The sequence below is a fragment of the Chrysoperla carnea genome, chromosome 3, assembly GCF_905475395.1.
Source record: "Chrysoperla carnea chromosome 3, inChrCarn1.1, whole genome shotgun sequence".
Lineage (NCBI taxonomy): Eukaryota > Metazoa > Arthropoda > Insecta > Neuroptera > Chrysopidae > Chrysoperla > Chrysoperla carnea.
This window is the reverse complement of record NC_058339.1, coordinates 47595337-47618241: the sequence shown is the minus strand read 5'-3', so window position 1 is coordinate 47618241 and position 22905 is coordinate 47595337. Positions and strand designations below refer to the sequence as shown.

The 22905-nt window shown below is 28.3% G+C and overlaps 1 protein-coding gene across 1 annotated transcript; it reads left to right on the top strand.

Moving 5' to 3' along the window:
* Positions 1-15234: 15234 nt before the first annotated feature.
* On the top strand, positions 15235-19663 carry LOC123294763 (facilitated trehalose transporter Tret1-like). Its single transcript, XM_044875901.1, has 3 exons — positions 15235-15409; positions 17581-17842; positions 18110-19663. The coding sequence occupies exons 1-3, from the start codon at positions 15262-15264 to the stop codon at positions 19176-19178; spliced, it is 1479 nt and encodes a 492-aa protein (XP_044731836.1). The 5' UTR covers positions 15235-15261; the 3' UTR covers positions 19179-19663.
* Positions 19664-22905: the final 3242 nt, after the last annotated feature.

The following is a 22905-nucleotide window of genomic DNA, read 5'->3' as shown; positions in this document are numbered from 1 at the left end:
TTCAACAATAATAAAATCATTTTTATTTTTTGCTTGAATGATACCGAATTTTATTTTTAAGATCATAAAAAGGAATTATTATCCCAAATCTTCATTTTCCCAAAAAAAATTGAGTTGATAGTTTTCTCAGCGGGCTGAAAATTTATTAAAGTAAACGAAGAATTATTCTGTTTTAAAATTTTGTTCTTCGTATCTGTGCCGTCTGGATGCATTCATTACGAGATAATCTGCATATATTGTATGAAAGTTTATGCAAAAACTAAAATTTCGATAAGTATTTTCGTAAATGATTTACTGTGGGCTAGCAATGTTTTATAATTACTGACCCGGTGCGGCTTCATACTCTTTCAATTAGGATGAATATATATGAACATTTCGGAAAAATTATCTAGGTACATGTGGATAAAAACCGTGCAAAATCTGTTTCGTGATTTAGGAGAAGCTAGTGGATAAACAGATGAACCATTTTCCTTTTTTACTATATATAGATTAATAAGTGATTTACTAAGAAATGGAAAAATTTTGTTTTAAAATTATTAATATCGATAGAATTTCGTCGTTGTTATGTTTCATTTCTATGAATTTGATACTCGTCACTACAAGAGAACAATGAGGTTTTCTCGGCAAAAAGCCCTAAAAACAATACTACCATAGAGTTATATTAAAACAGTTTGTATCAAACTACACACAGTATATATCAAAAACGAAAATCTTTATAAAAAAACTGTCTTTATTTGTTTTTGACAGTATGTTCCAAATAGTATGTATAATACAAAAACGTGTATATGTACATTATACTTTTTGTATTTTTTTGACAAAAAACAAATACACAAAATCTATTGTATTTTGTTTCCGAATTTATCAATTGTTTTTTTGTTTATATAAACAATGTAACATGTATCAATAATATTTGATAGAATATTACTTATATAAACATATGCATTCATATAACAATTGTTCAAAGAAGAAAGGTACATGCTGGAATTGAGTATACACCAACCGTTCAAGTATTTTATATCTTAAATTAAAATAAACAGCCAATATATCAGCAGTTAGGTTTCACCAAAAGCTTGATTTAGACGTTAACGTTTATTGTAATAACTAACTAAGCTTTTCAATTATAAGTTAAATAGCTTATTCTATGCAAAAATTTTGTATTTACGTCTACAATATCCATATACCTCAATGTATATGGATACGCTAATAATTTCCAAGGAAAAAACAGTTTGATTTTCCTAAACATTTATAATTTAATCTCAATTTATGCAAATAATGTTTACTTTAGTAAATTAAGAGGTTTATTAAAAAACTATAATATACAGGTCCATTTGAATCTATAATGGCTAAAAGCTCCTTTTGTAGTTAATCGATAAAAAAGGGATTTAACCTCCGTTTCTCTGACATGGAGGCCTATAACAGAGGCCACCCACATTATTATTTGTCAATCTTTATTTATTTAACTACATCCATATTTACAATTACACTTTTGATGTAAGTGCAGTCGGTTACTTCGTTCTTATCCAAGTGACGACAATGTAATCAATTCTACCGCCCCTATTAATTATAATGTAATTGTTCACACTGTTTGTTCACACACCGCTACCTGGATTCGAACCTGCAACCTAAGTCTTAGTAGGCTTTAATCAAAGTTGTAGAGCTTGATGGAGGACATCAGATTGAACCTAGTCCTTCAGGTTTCGTTCATACCCAATATAGATTCTAAACGGAAAGAAATAGAATTACACTTTAAATTGGAAAGTTGATCTTCATAAAAAAAACTAATATTTTTCATCTAAATCATTTTTCGAAAATAGTCTTTTCTAGCTTTTGGAGGAAATGTGATTTAAAAATATGATATTATTGTATTTAATCGAAAGAAAACTCGCTAGCTTCAGAAGAACTCTTTAGCCAAATGCTGTCAAGAAAAATAGCGGATTGGGCGAATACAATTATTGTTAAACTTTAAGCGCATTTTTTTCGATTAAATGCAATGATGTATTTTTAGGTCGTATTTCCTCCGAAAACTTCAAGAGGATCTAAATTCTTATTTTTTTTCTCAAAAAAATATTTTTTAGTTCTTCGATTTCTCTAAAAGCATTTAGATCGTTTATTTGAATAGAAGTTTAAGTGCGGCATCTCAAAATGAGTTTCGAATGAACTCAAAGATATAATTCTGAGATATATTACGTCGTTTGAGCTTAAATGGAAACAAATACATTGACATAAAAGTACATTTCTCCAACTACTTCCGCCGTCTTATTTTAAAACACTCAATCCAAGGCAGCATCTGTTTTAAAACAATACAATATATTTTAAAAGAACATTTTGTACGTATAAAACACGTTTTTTTGTTTATTTTTTTATTTCTTGTTTTTTTAAAAAGAGTAACGTGTTATTTATATAAATCTCATTCTTTTTAATTTTTAATAAATAAAATGTATTATTATTATTATTATTATATGTAAATAATTCGAATATTAATATTCCTTATTTCCACCTTTTGTTCTTTTTTAATAAAATTAAAAATTCATATCGGGATGTTGAAATAAAATTAAATGTTTTTCATTATTTAATATTTTCATAAATAGACAGTACAAAAACTGTCGTCCAATAGTTTATACATTCACGGGTTATATAAATTTGATAAACATGACTGTCCATTAGCCGGATTATTTATGAGTTATATAATTTTAAAGTGATAATAGTCATAAATTTTATTGCATTCAAAAACAAATTCATAGTTTTTAATGTGTAATATTGATAATGTAAATGTTGATATCTCTCAGAACAACAATAGTTTTTCCGTCTTTGCCATAATAAAATACAATGATTTTACCATATAAAAATAATTTTTATGGTTTTTTACTATGAAAGTGTACGAAGTGGTCAAACGATAAGATTTTGGGCTCTAATCTCGATAGAGGTAGTTTGTTTAAATGTCAAATCAAACACTCCTAAATTGAATAAATTCTATTAATAACAAGTGAAAACAAACAATTGACTGAGTTAATTGTTGAAATACCATGCATAGTCAGTGTTGATTTCTTTATCACATAACACATGCAAACATGTGACACATACATAACTGATAATCAAGTATAGTACATATTATAAAATTTCCACCTAATTGGCGCCCTCACGGGTAAACAGTGATGTTTACGAAAAAATGTTTCAAACAAAAGTTGTTTAATTTTTGATAAGGAACATTTTTTACATGAACTTTACACTTTTGTTCTATCTCTAACGGTTTACAAGATGGGTCCGTAGGAAGACCCAATTGACCTATGATGCTCATTTACAAACTTGACCTCAGTTTTTACGTCCTAAGTACGCTGTAAAAATTTCAGCTCGATATCTTTTTTTTTGAGTTATCGTGTCCACAGACGGACGGACGGACAACCGGAAAGGGACTAATTAGGTGATTTTATGAACACCTATGACCAAATTTTTTTCCTAGCATCATTATTTTTAAGCGTTACAAACTTGGGACTAAACTTAATATACTATGTATATTTCATATATACATGGTATAAAAATATCAACAACGAAACAAAGGTGCATATTTTAAATAAATTCTGAGGTCCGTAGCTCTAGGAGAGCTGTTTCTTGGACACTTTATTATTGCTCTAAAATTCGTATCTTAGCATACACTATAAGCCGGTATAGTAAGTATAGTATTACTTTACATAAATATATTAAATGCTTGGTTAAACTAGTCAGCCAAGATTGGACATGGATCGGGCTGGGTTCGTAATTGGGGTACTTTGGGATTCACATTAAATATTCTAAAGTAAGATAACCTAATTTAAGTCAAGTGATTAGATTTAAGTACTTTTGTTTTAAGTTTTTTAATCATTATACCATGTATATATGTAATATATATCAAGGTATACTAAGTTTAGTCCCAAGTTTGTAACGCTTTAAAATATTGATGCTACGAAAAAGTTTTAGTATCGGTGGTCATAAAATCACCTAATTAGTCTTTTTCCGGCTGCCTCTCTGTCTGTCCGTCTGCACGTCTGACAACTCGATAACTCAAAAACAAAAAGATTTATCAAGCTGAAATTTTATAGCGTGCTAATGACGTAATAAGTGAGGTCGAGTTCGTAAATGAACAACATAGGTTAAGGTCTTGTTAAGGTTAGAGATAGAAAAAAAGTTAAATGTAAAAAATGTTTGCTATAAGAAAACAACTTTTGTTTGAAACATTTTTTTTTTTTGCAAACATCACTGTTTACCCGTGAGGCCGCTATCTATACATAGTATTTCAGCAATTAATTCAGTCAATTGTTTTCAATTGTTTTTTAATAAAATCGAAAGGTTTTGAACTAATTTGGATTACATTTGTTTTTTGAATAAGATTTTATTAATACATAATCGATTAATATCAAATCGTCGTATTAATGGGCTGATAACAAATAAATTATTGGTGCATTAGTTTTGAGAATATATTAAGCAAATATTATCACTAATGCAATTAAAACAGTATACAAGGTGGCCAGTTTTTAACGCTCCACCCGCGCGTGGGCTAGCATTGGTAGTCCCTATTAAGAACAGAGCCACGTCAAGATTTAGAAAAGCTTTTGATAGTTCTTCTTAATCTTATATAGCCAACCTTTTGAGACATCTACAAGAAATAGTCCATTTGAGTCTGTTGGAAGATTGATTTGATCATTGAATTGAGTTCCTAATCAACTTCATACGAAATTTCTTATCCATACTTAAGGATGTTATCAACTTCCATACTTAAGGTCATTCCCAAAAAATCACGCTCTGTTAAGATCATCTTTATGAGCAGGTAAAGAAATACCCCTTACGGTGTAAAAAATCGTTCCCAAAAAATCACGTTTTCTTAAGATCACCTTTATAAGCAGGTAAATTAATACTCCTAACGGTGTAAAATTTATAGATTTGAGCTGTAAAAGTTTGCGTTTGTAACATATAACTCCTATGATGAAATGTTTTTAAAGGTTTACTTTATTATGTAACAATAAAATTAGCCTTGTATTGATGTATTCCCTAAGATCGACAAGAAAAGTGTCTAACTTAAAATAAACTAAATTAAGAACGATAAGACAGGATTATTTTATTTTTTTCTTCAATAAAAAAACTGATGGCGGACCGTTAAAAACTGGTAACCCTGTGTATAAGTACTTTTATTTATAATTGTAAGTAATATAAATAAATAGTAATAATTATTATTAATTTTAATTTGTTTATATCATTCATTCAATATCAATACCCTTAATAACAATATATAAAAGTAATTATCAAAACGCTTTATACATATTAATAAATATTGAATATTACATATATGATATGGGATTATACATTGATTGACATTGATATGATTGGTTCAAACACAGGTAAATCTATTAGATAAAGGCTTAATAAACAATTAAAATGATTATCCGATATTAATAACTGTTATGTATACGAGTAGCTACCTATCTATGTATAGAAACCTAGTGAATAATAATGCTCTACCCATATCTGTAAATAAGTTGACTCTATATGGTCAAAGGCAAAATTAGTATTCTATTTCTAGATTGATTCAAGCTAGATACATTGACGTGGTTATCAAATATCATTCAGATAGAAAAGTTTTTGAACGCCTTCAGTGTGGGAGATTGTATGTAAATGATCACCTTAAGTAAAACCTTTTCAAGATATGCACTACGTCGAAATAGTCTTGATTTCATAATTTAAGTACTGTAAAAGTGGTATGTCAATACTTCTTGAAACGGAACCATTTTATTTATTTAGCAAAAATACATGAATAAAATGGTGTCTCACTTCATTTTCTCATCAAATAGTTAATTTAAAATATTAATTTTTTTCATTACTTTGCATCAATGATTAGTAATCTCGGGCACATTATGACAAAACATTTTAATCCTAACAAAGGAATCATTTTACCTGTAAGGACATGTTTGTATTTATCGTTCAAAAACTAACTTTAAAATTACTAAGCAATCACAAAAATGCACTATGAGTTAAAAAATTACTTGAAGTTCAGAAGCTGTAAAATTAATATTTATATAGCATAGACCGACACCCAGTTCTTCCACTGACAATAGGCTTTGCTCAGCGATTAATTAGATAGCGTGTAGGATGACTACTGCTAAATATAATATATGGCTTTAATAAATCTCCTAATCATTTTCAACCAATCTTTCAACTGAGAGAAATATTCTTACCCCATCTCCTCCACAGTAAAGGAAATATTGAACTATACTTTCGAAGATAGCGAACAATTTTGGTGAAACAACAACTACCGCAATAGTAGGTTGGGTTTACGACTGACAAAAACGATAAGCTTTACAGCTTTTATTAAAAATTTCCTTGTTAGTAGGTACACATATTTGGTTTCGCTGATTAAAGTTGGTGTATAAATCTGCTCAAGCCTAAGGGACGTGGATAAACAAATTTAAAAAACGGATAAACTGGCTTGAATATTAGGATTTGAAAATAATACGAAAAATTAGTAGGCCCAAACGTTGCAGTAGTTGACGGAAGATAAGTACTCACCCCAATCTTCCAAATCTACTTACGCGCTAAGAAAGTTTCGGTGAAGTGAAGCAAAACAGACTGCTTATATTTAAACTCTTAGAATTAATGGCAAGTGAAAGTAGCACGAGGAAGATAAACGGTGATATCCCAGAAAGATTAATCAAGTAGACAGACTAATGCGGCAGTCGATTGATTTTACACAGGATGTACATTCTCAAAATCAGCCAGGAACTGGAAAAGAAATAAAGACAGTAACGCTGGGAAGGCTCGTGGTGAGATTGAGATTCTTTATAGTCCGTAAAACTAAGGAAATCTATGTGGAAAAAATACATCTTGAGATATTGATGAATTTATAACTATAAATTAACTAGTATTAATGATGACAAGCGGCTTTGGTGCTATGACTATATGTAAAATGTATGTTGGATTGATTCCAATTACCAAGTACAATTATTATGATTATGATTATGATGATTATTATTATTCATAGAGTGTTATGACATGGCTGAAACAATTCAAATATTACTTACAACAATAACTTCACGATTATTATACAAATGGTACCTGATCAACAGCTGCATGCATGTAAATATGTGATCACTGATTATGTATTATTTATTATCAAAATATACCTTTCTGAGTTAATTGGTAGTTGAAAGTACGAATGTTTATTCAATAGTCAGAAACTAAGGTCCTTTCAGCATGATTCTCTTAAAACGGATTAAAAACTTATAAAATCGTATTTGACACTTCGATTTCATATTTGGATGTATTGAGTATTAAATACACGTGTGGATTGTTGCAGTTCCGGGATAATATAGGTAAAAAATGGCAAAATAATTATTTTAGAAGAGTCCTCATTTTTCAATACTTTTGCCAATTTCATCCCATGTTTTTGCAAAGTGAAATTTCAATAACTTCTTTTTCATGTTGTTACTCATATTTTTGCCTGTATTTGACCCTTGTGATAATAGAAAGTTGTAACAGTTAATTTATTGCTTTTAATTTCCACAAATCGTTACTTTGAAAACTGTTTGAAAACTGGGTTTTTATGTTTATGATCTTGGAAGAATTTTATTAATAAACTTTAATTTCTATTTCATTTCTTTCCAAATATTAATTCAACTAGAAGGCGATTCTCACTTACATTTTTCCTTGTGAGGCTCAAAAAAATTAGATATTAATTTGTTTGTCCGACAAGAAAAATTTAATATAAAATAATGTAGCAAAATCATTCTCCTAATAAAACAGTGATACAATAGAGACTAATATTTTTCCCCAAACGTTTATACGTTGTTGAACTGCAAGGTTTGTAGTAATATTTCAAAATGAGTACCTATATCAATGGAAAACAGTAAAAAAACGGGAATAGAAGTTAATAACACGACTTTATGGAACATGAAAACATTTGAGTATGCAAATTACAGGAAAACCTATTTATGTAATTTTCGAGAAATTTTGTCGACGTCTTAGCTAAGGCTTCCAAAGAATTTTGGTAGAATATTAGTTTATTCTTTCGGAAATGATAATGCTCTTTTATGCTGCTGCTAATTTTATTTATTTATACTTGGTTAAAGAGTTAATGGCTGGTAATTTTATTTGTTTACCTTTACTAGATCAGTTATTTCTAGAAAATTCATCACGTATTTTATAAACAGCCACAAATTATAAATTCCTTCCGTTTTACAAGCTTGGTGTTCATTAATATAAAATCTGATAAATTATTTATATGTATACTAGGTAAAATAAAATAAATTTTCAACAACACGACTTTGGAATTTCTCGCTTAGCAGAAGTTAGCTGGTAATATTTAACATACAATAACAAAAAAAAAATTCTAAAATCATAAAATTTATTCGTTGATTCTCTGAAAACAAAACGACTTATTTATGGTTCGATAGATTTAGGAAGTGTTTTTCCATCATTCAATTTTTTCCGGTATGTGTAATTAGACATAATGAAGTTGCTCTGTATTTTTGTTACTATGTTACTAAATAAATGGTACTAGATTGGTGTATATCTATTTATATTCAAATATTATGGTAAAATTGTACATAAAAAATTTCGTTAAATTACTTCACAATCAAATTAATGCAAATAGATCAGTTAATTAATGCAAAATGGAATATTCCTACCTTGATAAATGTGGGATGCATGTAAACATTTGGTTGGAACATACATGTAACCTATATGTATTTATATGGGTAGCTTTATATAAAATATCATAAGTATTATTTTGTTGAATGAACGATGTTACTTGCCTTATCGTCATCTATAAATAAACTATGACCAAATGCCTGGAAACAGCATCTGAAAAACTTCAAAAAATTTAGCAATGATGCACACTACCTTATCGTTGTTCATGTTTTTCAAAAACATGACTTTAGACGAGGCATTTAGGGCTAGCAAAATGGTAATTCCCTGCAAGGAATAAGTGAGTAACATTTCTTACGCTAAGTATGACTGTTTTTTTAACTTGAAATCACTCCTGCTATTCCTTAACAGCTCAAAATGGTTTATGAAGTAGTGGCCGGAGATGGGCCGACCCTTTTTCGGTATCATAACGGACTCTATGGTCTAAGTGTGTCCCATCTCATGACAGCCACTCTAATCTAACCTTACCTAACCTATACTACTATAATATTATTTTTGATGAAGATATATTTAACAATTTTATCATAACATTAATTTTCAATGAGTATCATCTTTAATGCGGTTATGCACACTACCAATTGTACTTTTAATTTGAATAACAACATAACATGTAACATGCACATTGATACGTATAACTTTGTAGAGTTTGACTCATAGTACACACGGATTCCATTACATAGATGAACACATATCCGATAGAGAACGTCGCGGTCGTACTCCCAATATTGGTTTCTGTATGACATTATAAATACACCTCTTAAATTAGTTGAATTGACCAATGTATAGCACATCCCAGTGGTTTTGATATAAAAAGCAACGAATGACAGGGAATGATTAATCATAATAAATAATAAAGTCACATGAAACAAAATTTGGAATATTTTTAATTAAATTCTTTCATTTAAATATTTTTATTCGGCAACGGAAATCCCTTGAGGTTACATTTTGATTAGTATATTTGTGCCAAAATGTCTGTAAACGAACCATCTCGGTCATTAAATTTTATATTTATTTTATCCGTAAATGCAGTATTTTTCTCTCTCTCGAAAAGCTTCTATGTTTAAAGCTGAAGACTTACGAATTTGTATCCCAGTATCAACAACTTATTTAATTGCTATAATATTCTAGTCGACAAGTTCAAATTGGTGAAATATAGAAATAAAGATCGTAAAAATATGATGTCTAGAAAAATGTGACAGAAGCGTTTTTCAGCACATAAAAATTGCAAAAGTTATATCACATAGACACTTCATCTTTCTTTTATCCAGATTAAAAACCGCACAAACTGAGTAACAGTTTTACATTATCAATCGTGCGCAACAAGATTCATTGATTTTTTTTTCATTTTTACAAAATTTGCTACCACCAAATATCCCAAATTTGATAATTATCACATCTTCCTTTTGAGAATAATACCGTACTTATTATGAAAAAATATAAATAGCATTTGATTTAGATTTGATTCACACTACTGTTACAAAAATAAGAATTTAACGAATATTACAATTTGTATCGAAATAATGAGCGTAAATTACCTTGCCGATAGAAAAAGATTTGATTCGTAAAACCTATCGAAATCGAGTTTCATTCTTTCACTTACTACCTTATGTAGTTACTGTGGCTTCACACTACTTCGTGGAGCCACGGTTTAGTTTTTAGCTCCATCCAATTTTCTAACTGCCGACCAAACTTAACGATATGTGTAGCTACACTCCAAATCTTAGTAGGCGGACGATGAAGGTAATTGGAATAAAGATGTTTTCAACGAATATTTATTTCTGTTTCAAAGTTTCTTGGTATATTTATATATTTTCTGATCACTAATATGGATATTCTCATAAATTTCCCACAATCTGAATCTTTCAAATTTCACAGTATTAATGAATCACAGTGAGGCTTAACAAGCAAATTTACTTTTTGAAGAAATTTAAATATTTTATAGAAATAATCCTGCAGTTTGCGAACAAAACCTATAATTTGAAGTATATTCCTTAAACATGTACTCTTATATCTTGGGTAATCAGAAATGGTCTATAGCATTTTAAGTGTTTGTATCTACAATTCTTTATTATTTTTACATGACAGTATTCGGTTTTCGTAAATATTTTTCATGAGAAATATGCTTTATTTCTGATATTATTCTGACAACTAAAATTACTTGAAAGAGCGTATAAGATCAAGTATTTTAGCTGACGGAATGTTTCTTAAAATCTTATAATAATTAAAAAGCCTAAAAATACGCTTCTTGTTTAAACAAATAAAAATTGTACATTGTTCTTTATAAGCAAAGTTCATAAATGAGATTAACTAAGTATATTTATAACAATTAATTGTGTCGTGTTTCTTTTATGATCAGCATGTGACTATTTAAATATGTCTTAAATAATAATATTTGGCGAAATAAAAATGCTTATTTGATGTTATTAAATCTTTTTTTAACATCAAAAATTATATTTAGTAGTCATACATATCATTCTAAATATATCTAGGCTTAAATTATGTTTGTTCTTCACAAAGTAAAATATTTTCACGTAATTCTATATATCAAGCAGTTAAAATTTTTATTCGATTTTAATGAAAAAATTAGCTTTATTTCAGGTAATAGTCGAAACTAAAATCTATTAAAGGGGATCATCATGATTGGGCTAGTTTATCAAATAATATTTTAAAAATACGAAATAAAGGAGGAAAGTATCGAAGTACCAGGTGATTTATGTATTTCTTTTCATAAAAAATATCCAATGTTTCCGTAATTCGTGGAAAACCACGTTTTCACTGAAAGCTTTCTTCACTGGAATTTTTTTACGATTGTTATATTATTATTGTCATATTGAATTCTTAACCGAAGACGCACCTGGAATAATCACCATTTACTTACATGCAAAAATTACAATTTTTAAAACAAAATATTTCATTAAAAGCCCGCTGTTTTTTAATTTTGTTATTTATCATTAACAAACAAGTTTTATGTGCCTAGTATATTTTAGCTGACGAAATGTTTCTTAAAATAATATCATACAAAATAGTCATCAAAAATTTGCTGCTTGTATATATAAATGAAAATTCTACATTATTCTTTAAGCAAAGTTCATAAAAGAGATTAAATAAATATATTTATAACAATAAATTGTTACGTTTTTCTTTTATAATCAGCATGTGACTAAGTAAATATATCTTAAATCATAATATTTGACGAACTAAAAATACTCATTTGATGTGATTAAATCTTTTTTTAACATTAAAAATTATATTTAGAAGTCATACATATCTTATATTCTTATTGAAGTAATAAAACAATTTTATATATCAAGAAGTTAAAAGTGTCAGAGATTATATGCATGTCCATTTAATTTTTTATCATATGTTGAGAGAAACTTTCTCAAAGATAACATTCCAGGTAAAAATATGAATTTGAAAAGGATAAAGTCCCTACGGTTACCACTCTACATTCTCTACAAGTGTTTATTGGAGAATTCACAAACAAAGCCATGGGCCATAAGTAAAATGCGATTAGCAACTGAATCGTGTGGTCTGAGATCCGACATTACAAAAATATACCCTCATTAGTTGATTAATGAAAATAGTAATGCATAATTTTATTACAATACAAACAATTCAGGATTTCTGACTCAGGAATGTAACTATGCCAGGAGATTAATACGGATACCTGCAGTCAGGTGTAAGCAGATGAGTAAAGCTGGAGGTGTTGCTTATTAAATAGTTGTATTATTTTTACTTCTTCTTATTTTGTTATTCAATAGTGTGCTTGTTATTCAATTGTAACATAACTTACAACGAAAGGGACATAATTCCTATCAGGTATCCCACTGCACCTCTCATACTTATTTTTTTTATTAATATCTCTAAATCTTCATATAATTTTCATTGAGTTACCTCGGTCTTGCTTAGAGACACTTAAAAAACGATTTTAACAAATAATAATTTTGATAAAACTGTGAAAAGTTATGATATGCAAAATAACTTAAGATATTTCTGACTATTTACAATTATTGTTTACATAGGACTTAGAATAATTCTAAGAACTTAAATTAATCTAATATATCTCCGGTTGCAGAAATATGAAAATGGCCTTGTTTAATATCAACATTGCACAATGTTTAAATAGACAATCAGCATAATTTTCAGTGATTTTTCTAAATTTAATTCCAATTATAAAAATAGATTTGGATTGTAAATAAATACGTCTGAGCAGATTAGACATTACACATGAGAACTGATAAAATATTTTTGTCACTTTTAAAAGATTCCAGTTGTTTAGAAATGTTTTTATGATTGAATATTAATTTAGGGTAATAAAAAATTGCCGAAAATTAATAGCATTGCATTAGGATTAGAATCTATTAATAACTCTTTTTGATAGAAAAGTAACTATATGAATAAATCATATTATATGATATATTATAAACTTATTTCCTGAAAACGGTTAACTGTAACAAAATAAAAATGTGTAAGGTCGTTAATCTAAAAATTCAATTGGCGCTAAAATAATGTAAGCCTAGAATTTGAAAAAAAAAGTAAAAAATTAACCGACCACCTTTGCGAGTTGCAGCATACATTGTCATGTATTACATGTTCAACACGATGTGAACAAAAATTCTATCCTAATATTTTGGCTACGCTTACGACTGATCGATCTATGACTATAAAAAACAGCGTTCAAAAAACAGAGTTTGATCTGGCCAACTGGTATTTCGGTTATATAACAGAGAATCATTATCTTGAAACTATGGAAAAAATTACTTGAAGTGGAAAAAACTGTCAAGTGGATATTAAATTTACGTATTAAAGGATTACTTACAGAAAAATAGAAACTGTATCTACCTAATTGTTAATTGATACAGTTAAATGTCTTATCTATAGTACCTATACAAAATAAATGTTCTAAAAAAATTGCCTCTCCTTTTATGAAGATTTTCAAACTAATCAAAATATTTTGTAAGAACGAACGATTTGATTTCACAAATTTTCAGATGTTCATAAAATCACCTAATTAGTCCATTTTCAGTTGTGTGTCCGACCGTCTATCTGCCTGTGGACACGATAACTCGAAAACGAAAAAATATTTCAGCCTTATATTTTTAGAGATGTGAGTTCTTAAATGAGCAACATAGGTCCTAGCATATTTACATTTATTTATTTCATATTAACCATTCCAGAGCAATTAGGTCAGGATAGGCTACAATAGGCTACAATCGGGTCAGGATTTTTTCCTGTTTCTACAATGTCTGTCTACATAATTTTGTTTGAAATTTAATTCATCTATAAGTTATTGTAGAAACGAGAAAATTTCCTGATCCGAACTTGACATTTATTCCTTTAAGTTTATGGCATTTATTATTCCTTAATTAAGATAGATTCAAAGCTAATTTTAAAAATTCGAGTCCTCCGATACTAAGAATCGATCATTTTATTTAATTACAAAGATAAACATTTTTTTATTAGTTATAATTAAAATATGTTCACAGATAACAGTGGCAAGTAGTCTTATTTTATAAAATTATAAAAATATTGCTAATAATAAATTCTTCTTATACCATGTATATATGAAATATATATCAAAGTATATTAATTTCAGTCTTTAGTTTGTAACGCTTAGAAATATTGATGATACGAACAAAATTTTGGTATATATGTTCATAAAATCATCAACTCAAAAATGAAAAGAGATATCAAGTCGACAGTTTTATAGCGTGCTCAGCAGGGCGTAAATGTTCATAAAATCATCAAATAAATCAAAAATGAAAAGAAATATCAAACTGACAGATATATAGCGTGCTCAGGGCGTAAAAACTGCGCTATGAGCAGCATTGGTCAATTGGATTTTGGGTTGGTAGAACTTTAACCGTACGAGATAGAATTCAAGTTTATGTATAAAAAACATTTCTTATAAAAAAATAAACAACTTTTGTTTGATTCATTTTTTCGTTAACATCATTGTCCATTGTCTCACTATAATAGATATTGAGTTAAAAATTTAAAGATTTCTTCAATTAGTGGTCTTGTTAACCATTTTTGAAAAACAAACTAAAATTTTATAAAATAATTTCTAAAATTTTCGAAAACTAAAAAAATGGCGACCGAAAGGCTGCCATAATTGTGTTTGCTTTTTAAACTCTTCTAATTTATAAAAAAAATAATGCAAGTACTGAATACTTGAACACTTTCAATGAAAGGGATTTCAACAATCAACTCAATCAATTGTTTGCTTTCACTTGTTTTTCTTATCATTTATATAGCGCTCTAAAATGATTAACAAAATATATTAGTGTTTACCTATACCTATGTAATAGTAAAAGTTCCGTTTACTCACCAGACAATCTCATATCGTTTTTTTATATAAATACTTGATTAAATTCATCATCATTTATAATTTCATTGCGAAACGGTCTACACAACACAAATTTGTACAAATCAAAATTATTTCAATTATTTGATAAATTATTGATAAAATAAAAATTATTTGTTTACAATATTGATAAAAAATAACATTTGAAAAAAATTAAATTTGTACTTGATATGTGAAATTAATTTCATTTTAATATTTTAATAGAAATTCTTTAATTTTTTTTAAAAATGGATAAAAATAGTTCTGGTACTACTACAAGAACAAATTCAGATAATAGTTTAGTATCTGCGATTACAAACGGAAATCATAGCGAAAGTGGAAAGTTGATGGGCAATGGAAATAAAAGAACAGCTCAATATTATGCAGCATTTGCTGGTATGTTTTTTTTTAACTATCCCATTTGCTAAATTAAGAGTGGATTTGATGAAAATTAGAAAATATAAAAATCAGATACACGTATTTTTTTTATAAATATAATGAAATGTGTTTAAACGCAGATGTGTGGCTTATTAGAGATTACGAGGTTTATGGCAAACAGGAAAGAATCTGTCTGCTCGGCCTATATTTCAAATTCTGCAATTAACTCGTGGCTGGTCAGAATAACTTGTTCAAGTTTTTTAATTTTGCCTTTAGCCCTCTAACTTATTAATTAGAGTTGCAATGTTATTTTCTAATTTAAGTAATTCATAATCATCCATTGGCAACAAAGATTCTGTACTGATAAAAAAAAATCCTAACAAAATTATCTTAATCTTTAAAGCTTATTCTGTATTTGAAAAAAATATTATTGCATATTAATTTCTTAGTATTAAAAACTGATTAAAAATTAATTTAAGATCTTATTTTTATACTTTGTTTTTTTCCAAAGGTAGGATCGATAAGATAATATAAATCAATTGTAACTGGTTCAAATTGTTTTCATTAAACAAAAGCAACCTTTGTTCGATTTAAAAGAATTTCACATCCGTAGAAACTTTGTCCATAATGCAAATTTTCTGTAATTTCCATCAATTGGATCAGCGGCTTAAGCGTAAAAATGTAAGAACAATGCATTTGTTTGGATTCTGTTACATTACAGATATATGCAAAAATTCAATCTTTTTACTTATTAGAGGAATAAAATTTAGCTTATTTCCAAATTTCATAATGATAAATACAAAAATACACTCTTAAAGGTAAATATTAGAACGCACTCCTTCTTGTAGGCACTATGACCGTTTGATTTTTGCATACACTTTTTGACTAATGAAAATCGAAAAAATCGGGCTTTTTCAACTTTTACAAATTTTTTACTTGAAAACTGGAGGGCTTTGAGAAAAATGTCTAAAGACGCTTTTGTAAATTTTGACCCCAATTATATGATAAAATTTTTTCCGAAACGATTCGGTTAATGTTATTTATTTGTTTAAAAAAAATTAGTTAGTTATTATTAAATTCTTAAAAATCCTTAAAAAATTTTTCATTCGAAAATTATTCATGCTCACTGACGAATTTTACCGGGTCTAAAAGAATATAACACAAATTCTTATTGTATTAAGATATTGTTTTTAAACAAATCATCCTGTATAAATAAAAAATTATTACAATTGAACGAACGTTTTACTTTATAATCAACTTTGTAGAAATGAATTTGGGGATACTTTTAAGTAAGAAAAACACATGGCTTATAATTAAGTAGCCAATCTAGCACGTGCATAAAAAACAATTGTATAAAAAATACAATAAAATTAATCGATTATTGATAAGAAAGTTTTTACACTAATATTGACAAAAACAAAATACAAATTTCTTAAAGTAAAGAGAAAATACTTGCGTATTTTTGAACTATTTATTTATTAATCAATAAATTTATATTTTTATTTTAATGAACATATCCATCCATATTTCAAGGTAAATGATCATTATCTATTCAATAACTTCGATAAAATATTTGTTGAAAAAAATATAGTTACGCTAAAGTTACTATCTATTTACGTATTAAATTAAACAAGTGATTTTATAAAAACTTTCCACCCTTATATTTTGAAAACGGAATGGAAAATCATAAAACATGAAAACAGATATTAGCCCAAATTATTTACCTACTATTATCATATTTGTGAATTAAAACTTTACGAATCATCCTATGTCGCGAAATGATCTCGTTTGTTTAATTCTGAAATTTAAATAAGTTTTTTAATTTGACAACGAGTTGTTAAAATACTTTTTTTGGTTTATAAATCTATGGAAACCCACTTTTGGGTTTTTTTGGAAAAGAAATTATATAAATAATTGTCACCTTTAAAATAAATCTGATACCAATCGATAATTAAGCGCCATGAATGGTGTTCAGTGCAGACCTCTCGCCTTCTTTTGGATAAACCTTATAAGTACCTAATACTTTGAAATAATTCTTTTTTTTAATCCGAATGTCAAATTGTTGAAATCTTTTTCATGTCCGTAGGGAAAAAACTTGAACCAAGCATTCTTATTTGTAAAACTTTAGTATAACTAATAACATCCTAATATAAATTGAAGTTTTAAAAAGGTTTTTTTCTTTTTTACAGCCAATTTGTGCATAGCCTCTACTGGTATGATGTATGGATGGGCTTCACCTGCATTGCTTAAAGTAGATATGACAGATAGTGAAAAGTCTTGGATAGCATCAATATTAATGATAGGTGGAATATTTGGATGCCTTCTAACAATTGCTCTAATTGATCGAATTGGTCGTAAATGGACAATTATATTAACGACCATACCATATATTATATCATGGAGTATGATAATTTTTGCTGAGGAGCATGTTTATTGGTTATACGCAGCAAGGTAATTTGATATTTTTCATTATCAATCAAGATATTTATTATATCATACTGACACTGCCATTTGGTGACTGGTAATCTGATCAAGTTAAACTGCCAAAAACTTTTTTGCCTAATTTTAAAATTATTCGTACATTGCGGATTTGAAGATGATCCAAAATCCTATTTTGGTTTTGCTGTGATGGGAACAGTGATTGGAACATAAAGTACGGTCCCGATTTAAATTTGTTATCTTTTGATAATGATTTTAAAAGAGGTTTTTACTTTTCAGATTCATAGGTGGTTTGAGTGTGGGTGGCGCATATTGCGTATTACCAATGTACATCGGCGAAATATCTGACGATGCAATAAGAGGTGCAATGGGATCGTTATTAGATTTACTTTTAAGTGTTGGCATATTATTCGAATATTGTGTTGGTCCATACATTTCATTTAAATTGTTAGCTGCAATATCATTAATTGTTCCATTAGTAAATTTGATATGTTGTCCATTAATACCAGAATCTCCATATTTTTATTTGATGAAAAATAATTGGGATGGTGCAAAACGATCATTACAAACCTTACGTGGGAAAAAAGATGTTGAAAAAGAATTGATCACATTAAATGATGTTGTCGCACAAGAAGTTGCTGAGCGTCAAAGTTATATAAAACTGTTTACCAAATATGGTAATCGTAAAGCAGTAATAATTATATTTGGATTAATGATGGCCCAACAATTCAGCGGTATTGGTGCGTTACTCAGCTACACAGAACAAATATTTGTAAAAACTGGTGGTGTCATTGACCCCAAAATTTCCACCATTGGTGTAGGAGTAACTCAATTAGGTGCATGTATTTTTGCAGCACTTGTTGCTGATAATTTCGGACGACGTATTTTGTTAATAATATCATCACTTGGATCAGCAATATGTTTAGCAGCAACCGGATCAATATTTTTCTTGTCAGAAGTTCTTGAGTTCGATACATCTAGTTATGCGGATTGGACAATAGCAACAATTTTATTATACATGATTCTTGTAAACATCGGTTTAAGTAGTCAAACATACGTAATGCTCGGTGAACTATTTCCAACAAATATCAAAGCGGTTGCAGTTTGTACAGCGAATTTATCTATGTTATTGTTAGAAGCGATTGTAACGAAAATTTTTGAAATCATAACAACAGCTGCGGGTGGATATTATTCAGTTTTCTTAATATTCTCTGCATGTACATTCTTAAGTTTAATTTTCATTTTAATTTATGTTCCGGAAACAAAAGGCAAATCTTTGGAAGAAATTCAAGTATGGTTGAATAAAGGAAAAATATCAAAGAAGAATGTACAATTAGCTTTTATTTAAATTGTTAATTTGAGGCGATTGTGTAATAAATAAAGCGAAATTGATGCCTCCACAATTTAAGACACGATAACAGAAAATGTTTTTCTGTGCATGTGTTTTAAACTTAAGCATTACTACGATTACTGAATTTTTCTGATTTAAAAACAATTATTAACGCTTATATTGTTAATCAGAATTTTTTCAAGTCAAAATATAAACGTAAATTGACTTAAAGCGAATGGAGGATATACAATTGGAAAAAAAATAGCAGGACGGTTGATTGAGTTGGGTAGAATAATTGAAAAGTGTTTTATTCTCACATTTTTGACTTATAGCGAGGAACAATTAATAATGTACAGAAATTGGATTTTTTGAATATGTTTTTTGATATAAATATGTTTGAAAATTTTCTCATTTGCGTTTTTTCTAAAGTCGTGTTTAGATCTGTTAAGCTAATTATGTTTTCGTGTAAAATTCATTTTTTTCAAAGTCTATTAACTCATATTCCCAACTTAAATTTTTAAAACTTGTCTTATAAAAAGAACTAAAAATAAAATAACTATTTCTAAAATAATCCTCAACAACTGACAACATCAATATTTACAAACTAATTATAATTTAAGATATGTTTTTTGTATATATAAATATTTATTTATTATCTTTTAAACTGTGATGACGCTTACGTATAGTATTTAAAACTGATTAGTGTTTAAATTAGTTCGTAATTTATGTTTGTAAGAAAAATTTTAAAGTTAAAATGTAAATATTAAATACTTGAACTATTAACTGAACTGTTTTTCATAACGAAGTGAAAAATAAAAAATATAAAAAAACTAAAATGTGTTACTTATTTTCATGCAGTTTTATAATAATCCCGGTTCCCGTCGTTATTTCTCTACAAGTTTCTCTACAACGCTTAAGATAATACAAGCAGGTAAGCAATTTTCAGTAAAAAGCATGAAATTTTGTAGTTTAAATACTTTTAAATGCATTCTCAATATTGGAGGAGAGAGGGTTGTTACAATAGTCTTCCATAATCTTCTCTACTCATACTTTCTTAATTGTGCCTACCTGAAATGATGTTATTTTCCTTCAAAAATTATTGTTCATAAGGGGCTTCCACGGTTGCTTGAAAAATTTTTATTTTCAAAGATCCTTGATAAAGTGTAGTTTATTAGAATATCAAAATCAACCTCTTCACGGGGTAATTTATTTTCGATTCGCTGAAAATATGTCTGGGTATTTGCAACGATGTGCAGGTGAGAGTTGTCATCACGTTTTATTTGGGAAAATCGGAAAATTTTAAAAATCAGTTATCCTCTAATAACTTGAAAAGTCTGAGGTAAAGGAAAAATGTTTCAGGTGACATAGTTTTGGACAATGTATTAGGATAATATGCCCCTTCATAATAGTATAATGTTGCGTTAGCATGATTAATTTTAGAGATTAATTCATTAAACTTGTTAACGCTAGCTTTGAAATTTATATTATAGAATAATAATAGAATAAAAAAAACGGATATTTGTCAATTCTAAGCGTCACTGCGATAGTACCAACTTTTCAGGTTTCTTGAAAGAGAAAGACCACTTACAATAATTATCTTAAAGGAAAAAGTTTGTAAAACTTAGCATACTTAATCCACAAACGGATTTCTTAAGGTGTACTTATAAATGAGATCACATCCCGATGGGCTCTATCACTATAACTTGTGTGTGTTAAATCTTTTTATTTACTTTTAGCTATAGAATGTTTTCTAAAAAGTTTCCTTCAAGTTTAAAATAAAAGTTCTATGTTCGCATAAAAAGCCTTATATTTTTTCAATCACATTATTTTTACTCAAGCATAACGTTTTTCAATTTTTATTGTTGCGTGATATGAATATTTACTTTCAAATTTTTTTATAAATGAAAATTTCAGGATATAAAAAATAAACGTATATTAAATACAGATTGAACGTATACTCAATGTCACAAAAAAATGCTCGTTTTAAAACATTCTAAGTGTTACTATTATAACATAACATATGATGAGTACGCTTAGAATGTTTTAACTGTGGCACTTTTTTTGACAGTGAGTGTACATTGTTAATTTTTTTTAATTTCGGATTTTCAAGATTTAGAAAAATGTCAACGTTTTGAATAAGTCTAATAAAATAAATTATAAAAATAACTCGTCAATAAACAGGCATATAATATCGGGTTTTCTTCGTTCATTCTTGGAAGCAGACAAATTGTTGTTCAATACTTTTGCTTAGTCTTATTTATTAGCTTATTCACGAAGTTGGTCTTCGAGGAAACTGGTAGTAAGTATTTTCAAGTGATCTTTCCCTAGTTGCAAACGCTCTGAAGTCTTTTTCAATGATGATTTTATAAGACATTTTGCATGGTCTTGGTCATGTTAGTTTTCCAAAAAGTGATTCGGCTCTCTACCATTATTTACTTTTCATTTTTATCGCCCTTTTCGGTCCTTTTATAAATGGCCTGAGACCGTTTTGTAGAATACCTACACCAATTTGTCTAATTTGCCTAGTCTCCTTGTTTATATCGATTATTGGATGTTCAGTACCCAGCCAAAAAGTACTTTGTAGGGTTTATCAGAATTTTTTAGTGATTCAGTACACTGAAAAACAGTTTTGGAGTTTATTTGAGATGAATTTAGAGATCAAAGAACAGTTTGATAGAATATATATATATTGTCTCACTCTTGTGGTTTTGTTGAAGGTTTTCGGTGTTTTTTTATATATTTGCTTAAAACTTACGTAGGTGTATGTTCTCGATAGCTCAGATCTTAATCTTGAACCTGCTCTGATTTCCACATTGGATCCGTCTATATATTAGATTTGGCTGCGGAAGAGGACTAAACTCTGCTGCTACAAAGATCTGTCCATAGATAAAAGATTTATTTATATTGGATCTGTTGAATCATCAAGATACAATGATCTATCTAAAATCCCAAGAGTGATAATATATTATATAAATAATAAATAATGTACGATACTTATGTAATTAATTTTTTTAAATGTATGAAACTGTAAAAAAAAAAAAGTAATTAAAATTAAATTCAAAATTTTATCATATATGTTAAATGAAAACACACTTGCGGTCACACCTATAACAAATATTATATACAGTCCCGACAGTCAATGTAGTAAAAACTGTGCTGCTATCCGACTGACTACTTTACACCTTTAACCAATTTCTATTAAATTTCCATTTAACGGTCCTGCACGAAAAAAACAAGAATCAAATTGAAATAAAAATCAGTGAGGTGAGAAAAAAACATTTCTTACATTTTACGTAGCTTTTCATCTATTTACGTAACTTGTATGTAAGAAAAAAAAACAGATAGTCAGTCATGGTTCTTTTTTTGAAATTTTTTAATTAATTATAGGCACAAATAATTAAAATTTCATAATTTGTAAATTAAAATAAATAACTATTATAAATAAAAAAAAGTAACAACACACAATGTTTTCAAGCGTTAACCCATCCTTAAAATAGTGTGCTTCAAGTCTGCTCAATGTTGTTAATTTCAGTGATCGGACGAGAAGCGTCGTTTTCAATGCGGTATGTATGGCGACGCTGACAGCACTGATAAAAATGTTATTGCTCTCCAATTTCAGTCGCTACCAGCGTAAGGACTAATAATGTCAATTAAATAGACATGATTAAGAAAAATATTATTTATTTAGGTATTACCGTTTCTCATATACTGGAAGCCAATAATGTGAGTTCCTTCCCCCAACAAA